General features: G+C 38.8%; 2 protein-coding genes and 1 long non-coding RNA gene across 27 annotated transcripts in view; 1 reads left to right on the plus strand and 2 right to left on the minus strand.

Moving 5' to 3' along the window:
• LOC125988692 (tumor protein D54) overlaps window positions 1-19,564 on the plus strand; it is a 177,151-nt gene that overhangs the window by 114,463 nt on the left and 43,124 nt on the right. The gene's annotated exons all lie outside the window — the stretch shown is intronic.
• LOC125988689 (uncharacterized) lies at window positions 259-4,958 on the minus strand. 3 transcript variants are annotated; one of them, XR_011088225.1, is made up of 4 exons: window positions 4,814-4,956; window positions 2,686-3,124; window positions 2,197-2,610; window positions 259-795 (listed from the first exon to the last, which is right to left on the minus strand). It is a non-coding gene; the product is annotated as an uncharacterized lncRNA (long non-coding RNA). The 3 variants fall into 3 exon arrangements; XR_011088226.1 differs by having other exon boundaries at window positions 2,197-2,340; window positions 2,542-2,610; window positions 2,686-4,953; XR_011088220.1 differs by having other exon boundaries at window positions 2,686-4,958.
• LOC125988672 (uncharacterized) lies at window positions 6,709-19,521 on the minus strand. Of its 14 annotated transcripts, none has more exons than XM_049754141.2 (10): window positions 19,222-19,503; window positions 17,996-18,015; window positions 16,811-16,832; window positions 14,014-16,411; window positions 13,812-13,896; window positions 8,172-13,683; window positions 7,979-8,059; window positions 7,744-7,869; window positions 7,493-7,602; window positions 6,709-7,415 (listed from the first exon to the last, which is right to left on the minus strand). In XM_049754141.2, exon 6 carries the CDS (start codon window positions 13,597-13,599, stop codon window positions 9,004-9,006), a length of 4,596 nt encoding a protein of 1,531 aa, XP_049610098.1. In that variant the 5' UTR covers window positions 13,600-13,683; window positions 13,812-13,896; window positions 14,014-16,411; window positions 16,811-16,832; window positions 17,996-18,015; window positions 19,222-19,503; the 3' UTR covers window positions 6,709-7,415; window positions 7,493-7,602; window positions 7,744-7,869; window positions 7,979-8,059; window positions 8,172-9,003. The 14 variants fall into 14 exon arrangements, with proteins under 14 accessions (XP_049610098.1, XP_049610096.1, XP_049610088.1 ...); XM_049754139.2 differs by having other exon boundaries at window positions 8,172-13,896; window positions 14,014-14,093; window positions 14,260-16,411; window positions 19,222-19,502; XM_049754131.2 differs by having other exon boundaries at window positions 8,172-15,879; window positions 16,009-16,411; window positions 19,222-19,521.

A 19,564-nucleotide genomic window follows, 5' to 3' on the forward strand; every position in this document is an offset into this window, starting at 1 on the left:
ACTAGATGTCAGTGTTGAATGACTAAATCAAGATAGGGCTCTTATTTGCAATAGAAATATAATAAACTGGGTCGCTTAAATACACGGATGACTTTGCTGGTAAGGATTTTCAACATCCACCAGGTGCTGAGCGACAGAATCAACAGATAGGGAAGATACTGCTTATCACCCAACATATTGCACATTTAGCAAAGTTTAGTAAAGACCTACTTACTTTTTTTCTGGTTTTGTTGTAGCTTATGTGGTTATCAAGCCAACCTACGTATGAAAGGAAAACTAAATATGTCTAAATAACTTGAATTTTGGTGTAGGAATTGTCAATAATAATTCATCATAATTTAAAAAAAAACAGTAGGAAAAATATGGGGGGGAATTAAAGTATCTATTGCATTGATACAACTAATACATTTATTATAATGACACAACACACAATTTATACACAGACAACTAAATATAACTAAGTGGTGACATATATTATCATAATTTAGATTAAATTAATTCAATTTAATAAAAATAAAGAAAATAAACAATGACTATTTTGTGCATATAACTTTAATCATAGAACATTTTAAACAGAACAACAAACAAGTAACAAGAAATACAAACAATAAAACAAAAAAAAAAAAAACAAAATTACCACAAAAACCCCTCTGGGGGAAAATTAGGGCCATCGGGGAATCTTTGGTTCCACTTATTCAAAGGAACATCTTTGGTAGCATTGTTGGCGTCGACAAGCTCCACGTGTTCGCCTTTTATTTTAAAGGCCATCACGTGAAACGCCTCGTCTTCCAGTTCCTGCGCAAAGACATTTAATGACAATTTATTATGTGTTTAAAACACCACAAGAAAACATGATGGATGGATGGACGGACGGATGGATGGGGTTGGGAATGTATGTAGGTAGGTAGGTAGGTAGGTAGGTAGGTAGGTAGGTAGGTAGGTAGGTAGGTAGGTAGGTAGGTAGGTAGGTGGGTAGGTTGCTTAGATAGATAGATAGATAGATAGATAGATAGATAGATAGATAGATAGATAGATAGATAGATAGATAGATAGATAGATAGATAGATAGATAGATAGATAGATAGATAGATAGATAGATAGATAGATAGATAGATGGGTAGGTAGGTGGGTAGGTTGCTTAGATAGATAGATAGATAGATAGATAGATAGATAGATAGATAGATAGATAGATAGATAGATAGATAGATAGATAGATAGATAGATAGATAGATAGGTAGGTAGGTAGGTAGGTAGGTAGGTAGGTAGGTAGGTAGGTAGGTAGGTAGGTAGGTAGGTAGGTAGGTAGGTAGGTAGGTAGGTAGGTAGGTAGGTAGGTAGGTAGATGGGTAGGTAGGTGGGTAGGTTGCTTAGATAGATAGATAGATAGATAGATAGATAGATAGATAGATAGATAGATAGATAGATAGATAGATAGGTAGGTAGGTAGGTAGGTAGGTAGGTAGGTAGGTAGGTAGGTAGGTAGGTAGGTAGGTAGGTAGGTAGGTAGATGGGTAGGTAGGTAGGTAGATGGGTAGGTAGGTGGGTAGGTTGCTTAGATAGATAGATAGATAGATAGATAGATAGATAGATAGATAGATAGATAGATAGATAGATAGATAGATAGATAGATAGATAGATAGATAGATAGATAGATAGATAGATAGATAGGTAGGTAGGTAGGTAGGTAGGTAGGTAGGTAGGTAGGTAGGTAGGTAGGTAGGTAGGTAGGTAGGTGGGTAGGTTGCTTAGATAGATAGATAGATAGATAGATAGATAGATAGATAGATAGATAGATAGATAGATAGATAGATAGATAGATAGATAGATAGATAGATAGATAGATAGATAGATAGATAGATAGATAGGCAGGCAGGCAGGCAGGCAGGCAGGCAGGCAGGCAGGCAGGCAGACAGACAGACAGATAAAAAAACTTAAAACCTAAAACAATTTGATTAATTTCATGACCATAATCACAACCACAATGATTTTATACAGTCAAGGAAGCAAGTGAAATTATATGTCTGTAGGGCTGTATCTGAGACAAAATCTTATAAAATTGGTGATCCAGATTTAGAGAAAACTCCTAAAGCATGAATCTGACTTCAGCCTTGATGATGATGAGCCACTGATAGCATTTTTTGTCAAGTAAATAACAGTTTGTCTATACACAGGAAAAAAACTGCATGCTTTAGGTACCTTTATCACAGTATTTTCTGTGGAGTGGAGCTCCACACCACCAGAACAAGCTGTCTTCATGTGCGTCATAGATAGCCGCTGTCCAACTTTTACTTGAAAAAAGTTGCTCTCTCGCCACCTGAGCACTTTTATTTCCCTGTGATCCTATAATGAAGATGTCAAATTAGTACTAGCTGTTGAAATGTAGATCTAGGCTACAATTACGAAGGCAACATGATGCCCTAAGGGACCTTACTCAGGTGAAATGAGAGTGTGATATATATCAATATTTAGACACACACACACATGTACACATACACACGCACATATACGTAGTGTGTGAGAGAGAGAGAACAATCAGTTTACTTTTTTTAAAAAAAAAATGCCCAATGGGATCGGCATCCCACGTGCAAACACCATCCTGATGGGGCGGATCTAAAAAAAGAAAGACAGATTAAACCTCAATACTTCATGAAGGAGAGGGAACAAAAAGAGAGAGATTGATCTTACAGCAGAGACAATGCCATCTGTTGTAAAGAGGACACCCTCCTCGTGGTAAATGTCCTTCAATTCTCTGGTGATACTTGAAGGGTACAAGAGAGCTGTCCCCTTCTCCTCCAAATGGGCCGTCACCTCCATCCTCCCAGCCACATAGATGGAGGTGTTGTGCCGGGAGAGGAGGACCCCTTCCTCTCTTCCCCGGCCAAAATTTATAAAACGGAATGTACCTCCGACAGAGACGTCGGAGGCTAAATTCGGAAACAAAATGAATTTACACACACGGTGGCCGTCACAGAGGGCGACCACTGTGTTGCAGTGGGAGGTCCCAGCCTCCACTGTCCCATCCTCTTTTAAGAGCCATTGAGAGTATTTTGTAATCGTTTTTAACGCCACTACTTTGGCCGTGAGCGCCGCTGGCAACTGGTGTAGGGTCCATAGGTTTTCCATTCTGAAAAAAATTAATAAAAAAAATAACTGATCAACAGAGACATAATTACTACAGCACTTATATATGGTTTAATTAGTCTACATGATGACAGAAATTGATTTCATAAAATAGCAGCCCTACCCCTTTGGAAGGACTATGGTAAATGTGTATACCCTTCCCCAAATGGCTATTGTAGAATTGTTTTTTGTTGTTTTTATCTATCTATCTATCTATCTATCTATCTATCTATCTATCTATCTATCTATCTATCTATCTATCTATCTATCTATCTATCTATCTGTCTGTCTGTCTGTCTGTCTGTCTGTTTATTTATTTATTTATTTATTTATTATTTTCCAATGAATTACTTCCAGTTTTGTGTATTTTGGAAGTTGTTAAGAGTTGACTCCTTTGATCTACAATTTCATTCCCTACATAATTTAGGAAGCTCATATCATGTTGGCGCCTGTGCATTTGTTCCCACGGTAAGCAAATATTCTAATAAATTAGCACTCTAAAATGTGTGATTATACATTTATATGTGCACTCTAAGAAAATAAAACGCTTTTACGAGAAAAAATACAGCGGATTGTAAAACACATTGCACAACCTGTAAATCTTACAATTTAAAACTATAATTCCTCACAAAATAACATTTGTGTACAAAACTGATAAATCCAACATCAATTTTAAACCAATTTAACATGACTGCCTTCATTTTCTCATGTACAATTTGCACGGAGACATTGCTTATTTTACATCTGATCGCATTCAATTTCACTGAAAAACATCAGTGTAAAAGTATTAATAATCATCATTAAAAGCCTCATTTTGAGAAATTAATTAGACTGATTATTTTCTATTTGTTATAGTGAAATAAACATTTGCATACTACTGCCAGAAACGGTGCTGAGAGTTGACTCTTTTATCTAGCCGCGCAACTCGCATGATTGACAGCGCCACCTTTTTTTTTTCTGGCCGCTCATTCGTTCCCAGGATTTTTTTCCCTCATGCGGTACGGATCAAAAGAGGTGTCCAGCCTTGTTAAGGCGGCATCACAATGTTACACGGATAAAACAATATTGCCCATTTATAATTGTACAAATAAGTTTATACAATATGACTCGGATTATTTGCTCATTTCGTTTTAGAGTACGCACTACTAAATGATAATTAGTCAAGACACACAAAATGCACCAAGATGTACATTCTCTGTCTGTCTTAAAAACTAAACCATATGAAGAAATATATTGTTCGAGAGATGCTTACTAATGGATACATTTTTTGAGGTCATAGGACTCTTATAATAGATATAATAATATACATGTTTAAGGTCATAGGACTCATGTAATAGTTTTACACTTGCCGTCGTGCGCGAGGTTTATTTTGCTTCTTTTTTCCATCGTGCTAGAATTCCAGCTCTTCTTCAACCAAATCGGTACAATTGTTATTATACCTTGTAAGAAACGAACCTGAAGACGTCTTACTAAAATTCGCGTGTACAGGCTTTTTAGGAACATTTGAAAAGGCCTGTCTGTACACGCTAAAAAGTGAGGATGTGACTTAATTTTCACCCAGTTTAAAGTAGCAAATACTAATTTACACAGTAACACAATGGTGTACAGTACAACAATAGACTACAAAGTGTTTATAAATGTTTTGGGAAAATCTAATTTCGGATCGGGGTGACATTGATAAAGAGCGACTTACCTCTTTCGATGTCTGGGAAGCTCTGGCGGGAACCGTGCGCCCCAACATGTTTGAGGGTAGTGGGAAACTTCAACTACAGTGCAGGCTAAACAGATATGCAACATTTGCGTATGCGAGCAATAAAAAGAGTGTCAGATATATGCCTGTAAATTCGTGTGAAATGTGACTATACGATTGAATGAACATGTTACAGCATTTTAAGCTGATGTTCATGATATGATATACATACTACGATCATAGTCCTTGTGAATTCAGATTTCTTTGAACGTATCACAACCCCCAACCCCCGCCCCCATGCAACTTTAATAGTATTGACCAATATGATATTAATTACACACGCAAGAAATAAAAATACTAACAGCTAAACACCTCATGTGAAATGTGATTCTACGATTGAGAGCTGTCAGTCATGGTCAAAATATATTTTTCACCATGACTACAGTTCTGATCTCGGTTCTAAACGCCATTCTCTGCGGCCAGATGTTGTTCACCAAGTATAAATTGGCAATGACTAAGTGGTAAAATAAATGGGCAATTTGAAAAGGCATGTACACGCGGATGTCTAGTAAATTAAATGTGAGGATATAGGAATACTTAATTTTCACAACGTTTAAAGTGGCGAATACTAATTTCCACAATAACAGTAACGCAATGGTTTACAGAGCACTGGGTCTGATTGGCTACCATTACGCTGCCTTAGCCAACCGGTCACGTAATTGGACGCTGCCTTTGCCAACCGCTCACGTAATTGGTCGCTGCCTTAGCCAATCGCTCACTGACTTATTACGTTAACCCGGAAACTGTCTTGTGTTCAGCAGTTCGATGACAATGTGAAAGTAAAAACAAAACACAAATGAAAATCTATTCAACTACATTTTCACTTTCACACAGAAAAAATCGACAGTGCTCTAAAATGGTAATAAGAAATAAAAAAAATAAGATATGCATTATAAAAAAGTTAATAGTGTTTAAAGAAGCATAGAAAATGTCAAAATTATGTAATACTTGGAATAGAACTAACTTTTAGAAACGCGAGAAATAACAAAAATATAAAAAAATGGATGGATAAAAAAATATAACATGATTAAAAAATTATAAACATGAAAAATAATAAACAATAATTGAATAAATTGGACTTGACTTGAATGTGTTCAAATTCATGTTTAAATATTGGAAACAGAAAACATAATAAACAAGTATGAATAAATTGGACTTGACTCGAATGTGTTCAAATTCATGTTTAAATATTGGAAACAGAAAACATAATAAACCAATCACAAGGGGAATAAAAACACGGTGCTTTTTGGGACAAAATACAGTTTTTATTTTAATTGAATCAAAGAAGTAATGCTTGAAATAATATAAATAACTTTCAGAAACTCTGCAGAAATACAAATAAAAACATATATCAAGTATTTTACTGATTCAATAAATAATAAACATAAAAATGATAAACAAGAATGAATAAAGACTTGAATGTGTTCAAATTCACGTTTAAATATTGGAAGAAATAAACAATAAAGCAAGCCCAACAAAAGAAAAAAAATGGGTTCTTTTTGGGGCAAAATACAATGTTCTTTTTTTTTAGCTGAATCAAACATGTAATGCTAGAAATAATATAACTTTTAGAAACTCTCAAGAAATAACAAAAATAGAAAACATATTAAATGTTTTACTGATTCAATAAATAATAAACACAGTAATAATAAACAATAATGAATAAAGACTTAAATGTCTTCAAATGTACGTTTAAACATTGGACACACCAAACATAATGAACCAAACACAAGAAAAGAAAAAGCGTGCTTTATAGGACAAAAATGCAGTATGATTATTTTTCCAGCTGAATCAAAGACGGCAGTGGAGCAAAAAATATGCCATAAAGAAAGCCATGCTTGTGCATGGGGATGCAATTTTTTTTATTTATTACAAAAGATAATGCAAACATAATTTGAGGCAATAAATAAAAATATAGAATGTTCAACAACTGTGCAACTCAAAATGGTTACAATTTCAGAGTTTAAAGCACTGCCAAAATAACAAATTAACCGAATGAATGAATGAATGAATGAATGAATAAATAAATAAATAAATAAATAAATAAATAAATAAATAAATAAATACATGAATGAATGAATGAATGAATGAATGAATGAATGAATGAATGAATGAATGAATGAACGAATGAGAACAGAAAACAGACTGTATCTGAGGCTTAGTAGAGTAAAATCAGAGGGACAAGCTTCCGACTGTTAAAGGCCAAGCTGTTCTTTTGTCTGCGCTTCCGACTGTTAAAGGCCAAGCTGTTTTTTGTATGCATTTCTGGATGCATGTAGAACCACAGGCAATACCCAAGAACATACTAAAAAAAACATGAAAGAGGTGTTGAGAAAAAGGAGCAAAATGCTTCATGAAAATATTCCTTTTATATAAATAAATAAATAAATAAATAAATAAATAAATAAATAAATGAGAACAGAAAACAGACTGCATGTGAGGCTTAGTAGAGTAAAATCAGAGGCTTCCAACTGTTAAAGGCCAAGCTGTTCTTTGTCTGCATTTCTGGATGCGTGTAGAACCACAGGCAATACCCAAGAACATACTAAAAAAAATCATGAAAGAGGTGTTGAGGAAAAGGAGCAAAATGATTCATGAAAATGTTCCTTGTTGGTTACTCACAGAAGAATAAGAAGAAGTCCTGTGTGTTACCATGCTGTTTTGGGAGTTTGTGTTTCATGATGCTGGCCTCCCTTGTACAGGTCTTTTTGAAAGGCTGGGCTCTCCCTGTGCTATAATATAACATCATAATTAATTCATTTATAAAAATCACATTACAATACAGTCATACGTCAGCCATATGTACAACTTGCGTCCATCTACTAAAGAGTGAATGACATGAACACATTCAATTTGGAATGACAGTTACTTACGTGTTGCTTGGAGTCAATAGAAAAGGAGAACATTGGTCCCATGGATCTTCTTAAAATGTCGGTCATTTCTTTGGCTAGACAGGCCTGGTCAAATGGAGCATGTGGAGCCACACGCAACATAAAAAACTGAAGAAGAAGAAAAAACACAGAGGTGGTTGACGACATGAGTTGAAAAAGACATTCAAAATTAAAGAGGGTGTTTTGTGACAATAGTCAATAATAATTGGCTACTTACAGAGGAATGAGAAGTCCTGCTTCTTGCCACCCTGGCTTGGGAGTCATTGGTCCATGATGAATGTTTTTGCATGCGCAAGGTCTTTGTGGAGAAAAAAGGACAATCCAGCAAAATTGATTGAAAATGTATGATTCTATAGAGGGCTTACACAAGCTTAACTATAAATTACAACATGTTACAATGTTATAATTACATTACAATAAGGTGATATGTCATGCCTCTGGCCTCCATTCTGGGATGAACTGCTCTCACAAGATAAAAACTGTTAAAATACAAAAGAGTGAAATAGCAGCATTTACTGTCGTTAGAAAGAAAGGAAAAAACATGTTTCATGACGAGCAACTTACCTCATCTGTTTTCTGTTCTCGCCTCGTGATTATGACATTCAAAAAAATTCAAAATAAAAATTAAAAACAATTAAAAAATTAAAGTTTAAAAGGCCTTCCCTTAACTCTTCTGTAAAATTTGATTGTAAAATTGAAAAAGTTAAAAAGTCCCCCCTTATCTCAACCATAAGTTAATTTAAAAATGTAAAAAGTTAAAAAGTTAAAAGTTTTCAAAGTTAATTTAAAAATGTAAAAAGTTAAAAGTTTTCAAAGTTAAAATTAAAAAAAATAAAAGTAAAATTTTTAAAAATTAAAAAGTTGAGTTGAGGGAAGGCTTTTTGAAATTTTAAAAAGCCTTTGCCTTCCCTTAACTCAACTTGATTCCTCACCAACCACCAACCACTATCCATCTCAACCTACAGGACTATCTTTCCACCATAGACATGAGGTCAGCTACATTTATACTATCTGCAGAAAACATAAAGTATGTCATACATAGGTCTGTAGTTATGTTTTATTTTGAATCTAATGGTTTCTTTCATTTGTCATTTTGAGCAACCTTCGTCCCAGATCCCATCTACCATAAAGGCAACAAATCACCCACCACATCCCACCACTAATATTATACACTTACGACGACGTTCACGTTTTGATTTCCCTCCTTTTTGCAAATGCTGAACGACATGATTTAGCTGTGGCTTACCTTTCAGTGGTCAAAACACAGAAAACAGGATTGTGATAGCTGTAGTACGTTTGCAAGACACCTGAATGAAGAGCACACTGAGGTCGAGAGACAAAAATTAGGTCAAGCAATGTGTTTTTGTCAGTGGTAGCAGTGGTTATGAGTTGTGTGTAACCTGTTGAGCGAAACAAATCAAGAATGGGCTTGAATGAGGCAGATAGCATATCTTCATTAAAATCTCCACATACCAAGATCTGATGATGGTCCATTACTTCAAGATACCTTAACAGATTTCCCAGGCTTGGCAGAAATGTGCGCAGACTGTTGCCTGGAGGCCGGTAAACGGCAGCAATCAACACATTGAGGGGAGCTTCAAGTTTCACCACAACAAATTCAATGTCGGTCACACCCTGTATGTATTTCTTTTCCTGGGCCGCGATGTGACTTTTGACACAAATACCTACGCCGCCACCAAGTTTTGTTGCCAAGTCAGGACAGTTTGTGTAAGAATCTCTTCGGTTCCTGTGAAACATTGTGAAGCCTTCCAAGCAGGCACGTCCATCAGCCACAGATCCTTGAAAGTGTGTCTCTGTGAAGCACAAAACATCAGCAAAATGCAGTTCGTGGTGACACCTGATATCCTGCACATGACAAGACAGCCCTTCGGTGTTATGATGGATGACAACCAGGTGATTTGCCCGATCTACCGACGGCATCACGTTAAGGAGGGGCATTACGCTCTCCAAAGAATCCTCTGCCATCTCAGCAAGAGCAGCAGTGATTTCTGGATTTGCATGAAGTCTTCTCTCATCCATATGCAGAATATGCAGACCACTGAGCGAAGTCACTCTACTCAAAGCTACGTACCCCATACCATGTTCGAAAACGCCTTTCAGCGAAACAGCAGCCTCTGATGTTGTCATGCCTTGTACCTTGTGGATCGTGCAGGCAAAAGCAAGCTTGATAGGAAACTGTCGACGCATCACTCCAGCCTTTTTCAGCTTTTCCTCCTGTCTGTCAATGTACACACGGTTAGCGGCACGCGCTGTGTTACTCACATGATCAAGTTCCAACCCAAGTTTCTGGACACGGGCTTCGTTCGGATAGTTGACCAATTCCACAATTTTTGCAAACGTCCCGTTGCACAAACCTGCTTGAACATCAATATTACGTGTGAGCATAACCCGAGCACCGAGGGCAACTTTGATTGAGTCCGGGAGCTCGCTCTTAGCGCCTTGCACAGGGAAAGTTTGCCTCGCCATTCTGCCAGTTCGTTTGTCCTTCTTGTAGTCATCTGCATCAATTTGTACAATGTCCTTATGAAGCAGAGTCAGCATCGCAGAGTTATGGCCATCTACCTGTTTATTGGTGGCAAAAACATGCAGAATATGACTTGGACACATTTCTGGAGAAGTGTACCTTGTGGCAAGCAGAGCTCTGTCCAGTTCCGACAGTTCATCAGACTTTTCTTTGACCCTGAGTCGGTTCAGGAGTTCAGCAAAGGCAACATCATCTTTCTGCCTCATGATGGTGGTGAGCGTGATCTTTTTGAAGTTGTCACGCCAGTGGTCCAGCCGAGTGGGATCGTACACGCATAGAGGTTTGGACTGTCTCACGGGAGGGAGCTGAAAGAAATCTCCAACAGCAACAACAGACATGCCACCAAAAGGTAAATTGATGCCTTTGATTTGTTTCAACCTGGCATTCACATAGGCAAAGAGGTCTTTGGACACCATGGAAATTTCGTCGATAATGAGTATTTCGGCGATTGACAGCTCGGCTCTGACTTCGTCCAGTTTATTGCCCAGGCCGTGGTATGGGGGTTTGAGACATCTCGGCAGTTTGAGCAGACAATGCAAAGTTGTCCCAGAAATGTTGAAAGCCGCCGTGCCAGTGAAGGCTGCGAGAACAACCGTCTGTTTGGAAATGTCGGCCTCCTCAGCCAGCCGTGGTAGTCTGTTCAGTATTTTGGTAGCCTCTGCATGGATACATTTGATCAGATGTGATTTGCCGGTCCCGGCGCCACCGTTGATGTAGTAGAAGAACTGCTCGATTGGCTTTGAGTTACACACACGTTTTATGCACCAATCTCTGACCTTGTAGAAGACAGCCGCTTGCTTTTGGTTCAGGTTCCGATACATGTCACGTAACACTGTGGGATCGATGGCAGCAGCCTCTGTCACAATGGAAATTTCTGTTGTTTCTGACCTTACGTTATAGTCCGGGACATTTTCCTCCACGTTGTCATTTGGTTCATCTCTTGCGTTGATTTCCTCAATGCATTCGAGTCTTTGCAACTCACTCTCAGGAGCCAGGTGGCACCATTCGTTTATGACAAGCCCACTCTCCTCCACCTCTTGGATGGCATCGTCAATGTCTTTACTGTGTTTCTCATACCTTTCTCTGTTCCTTTTGACAATTTCGCACACACGCTCCACAGAGTCACTATATGGTAACTGTACACAGGCATGATCATGAAACAACTGATATGAGGGACAGCGTTCAGATTTTAACTGGCAATTAGCACGATGAGGCAGGTACAGCTTGAGCAAGGAGCAATAATATTCCTCTGGATTCTTTTGTTCTGAGAATTTGCAATATTTGATGACTGCAGGTTTTTCTTTTCTTTTCTGGACAAACCCCATGTCATTCAGCAGACGCAAAACATTTTTGCCTCTTACCTGTTTGCCATAAACAATTCTGCATGTTGATGCAAAATCAGCCAAGCACATCACTTCAAAGTCCTTCGTTTGGGGTCTGCATTTATATTTGTCTGGCAGGCCAGTCATCCACACTTCATGAGACTCCTGCGTTTTGCCCTCAAGGAGTGAGAGAGGATAACTCATTTTCAGCGCATTGTCACTCGTTTGTACAAATATCATACTGCGAGAGGACTGTTTCATATGCAAGCCGCACGCACGTGCGACACACTCCTGAGCACTCACTTCTCTTTTTTTTGAGTACGCTTGCATGATTTGTTTCATTTCATCACTCTCATTGACATTTTCATTGCGTGAGTTTTCAATAACAGATTTCAAGTATTGACTCAGACCGTGTTCAGCTTTGCTGATGTAGCTGCAGATGTATGCGATGCACGAATAGGCATTCAGAATGTACTGGATGTCCAAGTTGCCATCCCAGGCAAGAAGCAAATGGCGGTTGTAGTTGTTCACCCAGCAGTCTTTTGGATCTCGCTTGAGCACAACCGAACTCTTTGAGGCGGTCATGTACAAACATTCCATGTACTCAGCATCAGTGAGCTTGCATTTAGCCAAAAGCTGTGGCAAAGTCAGGGATGATGTTTCAGGTTCATTCAGCAAACGCTGCACACGAACAAGCTTGTCATTTGCCACCACCTGCTTCTCCTTGTGTTGATCTTGATTTTCACAGGCTGCAGGTGTGATGATCATTGTGGTTTCGCACGGTTGTTTGGGAAAACCAAATCTGCAGTTTGCACCTTGGTGTTTGACACACGTTTTGGAGTGACTTTTGCTGTGCATCTGAACTTCTGTGACTTTTTTATACAATTCGGGTTCCTTTTCTGGGTCCGGCAGCTGAGCCGAGATGTAGCGAGACACAAATTCACAGATGGCTCCTTCTGAGGCTTCCTCAAACACAGGGGCACCTTTAACCCATATGAGACAATGAATGTGAGGACTTCCTCTGTGCTGAAACTCTAACCTGTAGAAGTAGTCAACGACTTCACCAATCGGTTGTGCCGGAGAGAGGATCAAATCTCTGAACAGAGCTTCCACACGTTTGTCAAACATGCGCATTGTCGTCACTGGATTGCTGCGCAGAATCTCACACTTGGTAGCCCAGTCAAGTTCAGCAAAATTCACCACCTCACCTTGTTGCGCTTTAATGGCAGTGATGACCTCTTCCCAACGCATTTCGGCAGCAGAAAATGTGCAGAAAAATGTGGGTGTACCCAGCTGTCGGATCATTGCAAAGAGATCTTTGGTGGTTCTTTCCCAATAGGCTGGCGTCCCTCTCAGGGGAGTCATAAAACGGACGGCATCTTTGCTGCGCACCAGTTTTTCAACTTCACGTTTGTCCTGCAGCATAGCATTGTTTATCCTTCGACCATCCCTGGTAAAAGGTTTACCTTTGCGTAGCTGGATTCTCATGCTTGATGTTGCCTGGTAAATTTCAGTCACAAACTGAGCAAAGAACAAGTAGTTTGTATCACGAGCAAAACGTTCATCCACACAACACAGACGTGTTTTGAAATATTTGCTTGGTGTGAGTTTTATTTGTCTCCCTTCATCAAGGGTGTTTTTTCCAGTTGGAAACTGCACTGGAAATGCCATGGCCTCAAGTTTGGGTGTCCTGAAAAAGCTTACAGGGTTATTTCTTTCTGCAGGAGCCACACAGTAAATGCCTTGAGTAAAACTCATAATTTCCTCTGACACATCATTTGGTTGGAGACATGACTCCAGGATAACCCCACCGTTTGGTGCATCACCTTCTTCCACATTGTCAGCACTCTGTTGGTTTTGCACATTACCACAAGGATCATTCTGTGAGTCACTGTTCAATTCACAGAGAGCATCCCTCTCAAATGTGTGGATTGCCTCGAGGTCTTCCTCATTGTAGTCACTTTCGTTCATTTCGTCTCCATCAGAGCTGCTCTCGTCATCAGCGAGCGTCGGGTCACAAAGGTCAGCATCGTCGCGAATGGTTATGTTTCTGTACTGCGGATGAATTTGTTTCAGTTTTATCAGGGCACTCATTAGCTTGGACCACGTGACAGTTTGAAATATCTGATGCCCTTTGTAACAGAGTCGTCTCTTCAGTTTCACTCGCAACACCTGAGACCTACTTCTTAGTCTGGGCAAGACATTGACCGTTTCTTCCACTTCAGATGGTACACACACAACATTCCCACGAATGGCTCGTTGTTGACCCTTTGGCAGAGGGACAATTTTGGCAAATGAAATGCATTTTGAAACAAGATGTCTTTCCAGAATATTCAGATCACACAGTTCAGTGGGAATGTCTGCAAGTTGGAGATTGTTACTTACAGCAAGTGCTGGCATTTTACCATCTTTGAGATGTGCATGGCAGGTGTGACATATCCACTCCATTTTTCTCTCATCCGGTACTTTGCAGCATGTGTTACATTCACGATCACAAACATGAACAAACCTTCGTGTAAGGCAACTTGCAACAACGTCCTTGTTTTTCTTATATTGGATCAGCTGGCGTACTTGATTGGGAAATAATGCTCTGTGGCAAACTGTGCAAACAAAAGTCGGTCCATTTTTTACCTGAACTTGGAAGAGCGCAACAGCTTTCATGATTGCGCAGTCGTTTCTCTCTTTACATAATCTGTTGATGACTCTGTATTTTTGTAGCAGTTTCATTGCAGTGCGATTTGCATTTGCCTTCATTGATGAATCATGTTTGGCTTTCCAGACCAAACTCGTGTTTTCTTTCTGCTTGGATCTGAATACAGGATCAAGTGCGTAACGTTCTTTGATATAAGATCGTTGTTTACGCCTAAATTCATCGTCATGACCATATCTTTGCTTGATGTAGGAACGTTGTTTGTTCCGAAATGTATCGTCATGACTATATCTCTGCTTGATATAGGAACGTTGTTTGTTCCGAAATTGATCGTCATGACCATATCTTTGCTTGATATAGGAACGTTGTTTGTTCCGAAATTGATCGTCATGACTATATCTCAGATTGATATAGGAACGTTGTTTCTTCCGAAATGTATCGTCATGACCATATCTCTGCTTGATATAAGAACGTTGTTTGTTCCGAAATGTATCGTCATGATCATACCTCTGCTTGATATAGGAACGTTGTTTGTTCCGAAATGTATCGTCATGACCATATCTCTGCTTGATATAAGATCGCTGTTTCATCTTAATTGTGTCATGTTTGCAATAGCGGTCGACTGCAAACGACTTTTGTTTTACACGGAAATTAGGGTCTTGCTGGTAGCGAGTCACTATGTAGGACTTTTTACGTTGTCTAATCTCTGGAGTTTGGCCGTAACTTTCCTTTTTTTTCAGGTTTGCGTTTATTCGCCTTGTTTCTTGTTTTGTGACTCTCGCCATAGCTTTATCAATTATCTTATGGGCTTGAGTTCGTCTTTGAAATGTTTTCCTTTTGGATTTCGCAATTTTCAACACATCTCGTGTTTGTTTTTGTTGTGTACATTCCACCTTACTGTTGTCATGCGCCTCCTCAATGGACTCGTAGTCTTTGCTAGCACATGGTCTGGACTCACCCGTCACCACACGCTGTGTCATCTCAGCAGCAGACTGGCTTAACATAGCATCATCATTGTGTGTTCTCATAAGAGACGATTCTGCATCAGTCGCCATTTCACGATCACTTGCATTGTCAATAGGTTGAAAACTTACCGGCATCAATTCATATTGAGTAGTGGGAGCGGCACCAGCCAGAGTGAAAACCTGTATGAGCTTATCTATCAGATCGTTCAAATGTGTAAAAAGCATCATGACAGCTGTACCATGTGGTGCACCGGCGGGCAGAGGGAGCCCATCACGTTCTCTGGCGTGTGGATCAAAATAGCCATATCTTCCTTGGTTTTGGAAAACTGCAATAAACAATGAATTCATAACCAAAATAGCACAATTTATCTCTGACACCAGGCACTGAAGTCCGTCACGGAGCATCATAAATGCCACATCAGCAATAGAGGAATTGAAAAGACCATACATTGACTGATACTTTATTAACACATGTTGTTTGTGAAAGCCATTCACAATGGATGGAATTTCATCGGTTGCCAAATGATGATGTTCGTACCGTCCTTCTGCTTTCAGCATAGCCACAGTAGCCACATAGAGCTCATTGCCTCGATCGAGAACAAGGTCCAGGTGAGCACTGGTCACATTGTCTGTCTCCTGCAGGAAAGCTAGAAATGTAACAGAGTTTGCAGCACACTGACTGTTTCTGGAATCAGCATACTTTGGATGATCTTGACTGTAGGATGCCAAAACGCATGTTACAGGATCATGAGATGTAGACATTACCTCCATAGAGTTTTCAGGTTCAATGGCCATCAATTCTTTGGCGGCTGTTGGTTTATCTGCACTTCCAGAGTCTGTGTTATTTTTACGCTTTTGCCAGGTTACTTTGAGAGCTTGCGCCTTCTTGCTTTTGCGTGGCATGGCTCGTGTGTTGCACTTTTCTCAATTGGATTCCGCACAACAGGTAATAAAGAAGTCTCAATAGTCAGGCCCCGATGCAAGGGGGATATCTTTCAATTCACAGCCCAAAAAGGGTTTTTTCAATGCACAGCCCAAAAAGGGGTTTTGTCTTATCCACACCACAAATCGTCTTATCAACACCACAAGAGGGACAGTAATTGAAAGAAGTCAGAGACACAAGGTAGAGCAGCGATAAAGAGGGTTGGGGTGGGACTCAGTCGACAGCCTGGAGAGAAGGGGTACAAATAGCATAAAAGCATTAATTAAAGTCAACCACATAATTCAAATCGTTGTTACAACGGTACCATCTTCCTACCACTCTTATAATTCAGGTCAGCTTTAAAAAATTGTAGCACTGCAGTCTTATTTTTACTGTGACCACTGACCCGCTGTATATGAGAAATTGACTTAAATTAAATTTCCATGACAATTTATAATAAAATGTGAAATTCGGCGAGCAATTCTGTACAGAAAATCATGTTAATTATGTGGCCACATAAAATGAATGATAAAATGCACAGCAGTAAATGCTTAAAGATTGTAGTTATATTCCTAACAATAGCATTTATTTATGGCATAATGGGTGGAAGCATGGTTAGCTGGCTGGATACAATCCGCACTTCACCTTTGGTCAAAGCGAATGAACTCTGCAAACAGAGACAAAAAGAGAATCAGTTATTGTACTTGAACATACATCTGCGTACAAAAATCATACAAAATGTTGCAAGACTTTAAAATATACAAATATTTTGATATTCTAAATATTTTGTAGCACACAATCTCCTTAATCAAAATTAAGCAAGAACAGAACATCAAAATTTGAATATTCTTCACTTCAAACACATCCACACAGTGGTCACAACTAAGGATGCTCATGTCACCAAACAAACCAATGATACAAAAAATTAGAGGAATAGTCACTATTCACACACAATACGACTGAAGGTCGCAATTTGTTAGAAAACCCAAAGGGTTAGCTTAATATTACATTTGAATATGACACATATTCAACCAATGGTAACATAAACACACATAAAACATGCATTAACATCCTTTCGTCGTAATACAGCAAATGTATTACATCACGTGATGCATTATTAGTGGCGATAGCATGCAAACACGATACACAGTGTCTCTGCAGCGCTGCTTTGGCTTTCATCAGCATCTCAAAGAAAATAAACAAGAACGGATCTATACATGCTTTATAATGATAGCAGAAGTAAAAAAAGCTGCCTCATAAAAGTCGTTGAAAATTGGACAAGCTACCACTTGTTTTCAAAGGACTTGCAGTGGCGATGAAAAATAGACACGCCCCGCCTCGTCTTCATTGCAGTATAGCTCGGCAGGTATTCAATGGCCGTAAAATGTTTCAAAATGTGAGGGGTTGATGTATGATGTTGACAAACAAGTTTGACACTTGCAGTAATTTCAATAATTAGTCTTATATTACTTTTTTCATTTATTGTTTACACTACAACGGAGCGACAGCACCGCATCCGTTTTTAATGTTACTTGGGTGACACTTAGTGTTCAAATTGGGAAGTAACAGTACGTCAAGCACCACAACAACAAACGTAATACATGACAAATCTCCCCCACAAAAAAAACCTCGAATCTTTGTGACATTTTGTCAGGGTACTTTCTATGTAACACCAATATCTACTTTGCAATCCCCTTCAGTCGTGTATTTTCAAAATCCAGTAAAAATAAAGAGCATGAAGGAGTATTTTGTTGACGATAAAAACTACAAATCTGTCTGAAAAAGTCTGATGCCATTCGTGAAATTAAACAATCATAATCCACACCTTACCTTTGATCAAAGCAATTCAGCTGCAGATAGAGAGGAAGAGAGAGAGAGAAATCAGTTACTGTACTTCAACATAAATTTGCATCAAATGTAAAAAATGTTTTAAAAAGTATTATTTATCATTTTTAATTACAAAAAAATATTTGGGTTTGGAATGTTTTAATACTTCTTGCACACAATCGCTCCCAAACAAAAAGATACAATACAGAATAAAAACGTGAATTTTCTTGTTTGGAGAAAATGTTCAAACTTCCACAGAACCCACAACACACTTTTACCACATCCGCAAAATGGTCAGAACCAGAGATGCTCCTATCATGATCAGCCAATTTTCATGAAAATTGGTGCAATTCAAATACATTATTAAACTACTCTATCACGATTCATCATCGTTCATCATCGCCTTCAGGGTTCTCACGGTGAGAACCTCACTGCACACATACAGACCAATCATACAAATAGCAATGCCTTGATGAGGCATACAAAAGTAAATTTATCGAACATGATATATTCAAAAAATTCAAATATTTCAAAAAAATCATTCAACCAAAAACGTGCATGTAAAAACAAATCTTTTGTTATGACCCAAAAACTATGTGTGTATTTATATGTATATGAATAAGTATACAGCCACTGAACATTTTCAATAAATGTGAATACATGACTGAGCTACACGCCTCAAATGCCTCATTTTCTAAACAGAAATTACTTTGACACTAATAAAAACACCAGGTTGTCAGACGTAACTCAACAAAACTTGAGCTCCCCGTTGTTATTGAATAACTTCAGGGAGAAAGACGCCATACATTTTTGCCGTAAAGAAATTAAAATGGGGGGCGTATGATGACTTTATATACGAAACACAAGGCAACCTAAACAACATATGGACATTGAACCAATCTTATTTACAATGTACAAACATGACACCAATCGTCCTTATTTTGCTGATTTTAATCACCCCTCACGTTAGAGCGTCTTAGGACGCAAGGACTATAACGCTCAACGGTTGAAGAATATACGAATGTTGTTTACACGCGCGCTAACAAGCTAACTGTAACAAACGCAGATGCTAGCGTGCTAACAATAGCAAGAAGACGCACAGACCGTTTGAAGCTAAGTTGCCAACACGCGCGGACAAACACCAAATGGACATAAAAATGATAGTTTAAAGTAGATTAGACCATATTGGAGAACATTTAGCCATTTGAATTCTTAAGACGGCGTCTTACCGTTGTCGCGCAGCAAAGGCAGCACCGGAATGAATGTAATGTTCGCGTCGTAAAGCGTACATGCGCTCGTGAGGCATTTAAGGCAATGGGAAAATCTAAATTTCAAGTCCCTGGGGTAAGCTTATTAAATTACCGTGTTTTGAGCCACGTACCTAGTCACAAAAATGACGATGTGCTGCTGGTTGAACATCAAAAGTAGCATTTGGACAATTCTGTGATAATTTTGCAATGTGGCGAGGCAGTGTCGTCTGTGGTTGTTTTGGACACGACTTTTGTAATAATAATCTTGGGCTGTTATCAGTTATCTACCCTTTACGATAGACGCACATGCACTTCGATTGGG

This window comes from Syngnathus scovelli, chromosome 2, assembly GCF_024217435.2.
Source record: "Syngnathus scovelli strain Florida chromosome 2, RoL_Ssco_1.2, whole genome shotgun sequence".
NCBI classification, from domain to species: Eukaryota; Metazoa; Chordata; class Actinopteri; order Syngnathiformes; family Syngnathidae; genus Syngnathus; species Syngnathus scovelli.

What these genes read in the sequence shown, in the direction of transcription:
- LOC125988672 (XM_049754128.2), bottom strand. Translation starts at nt 16,146, where the DNA reads ATGCCACGCAAAAGCAAGAAGGCGCAAGCTCTCAAAGTAACCTGGCAA.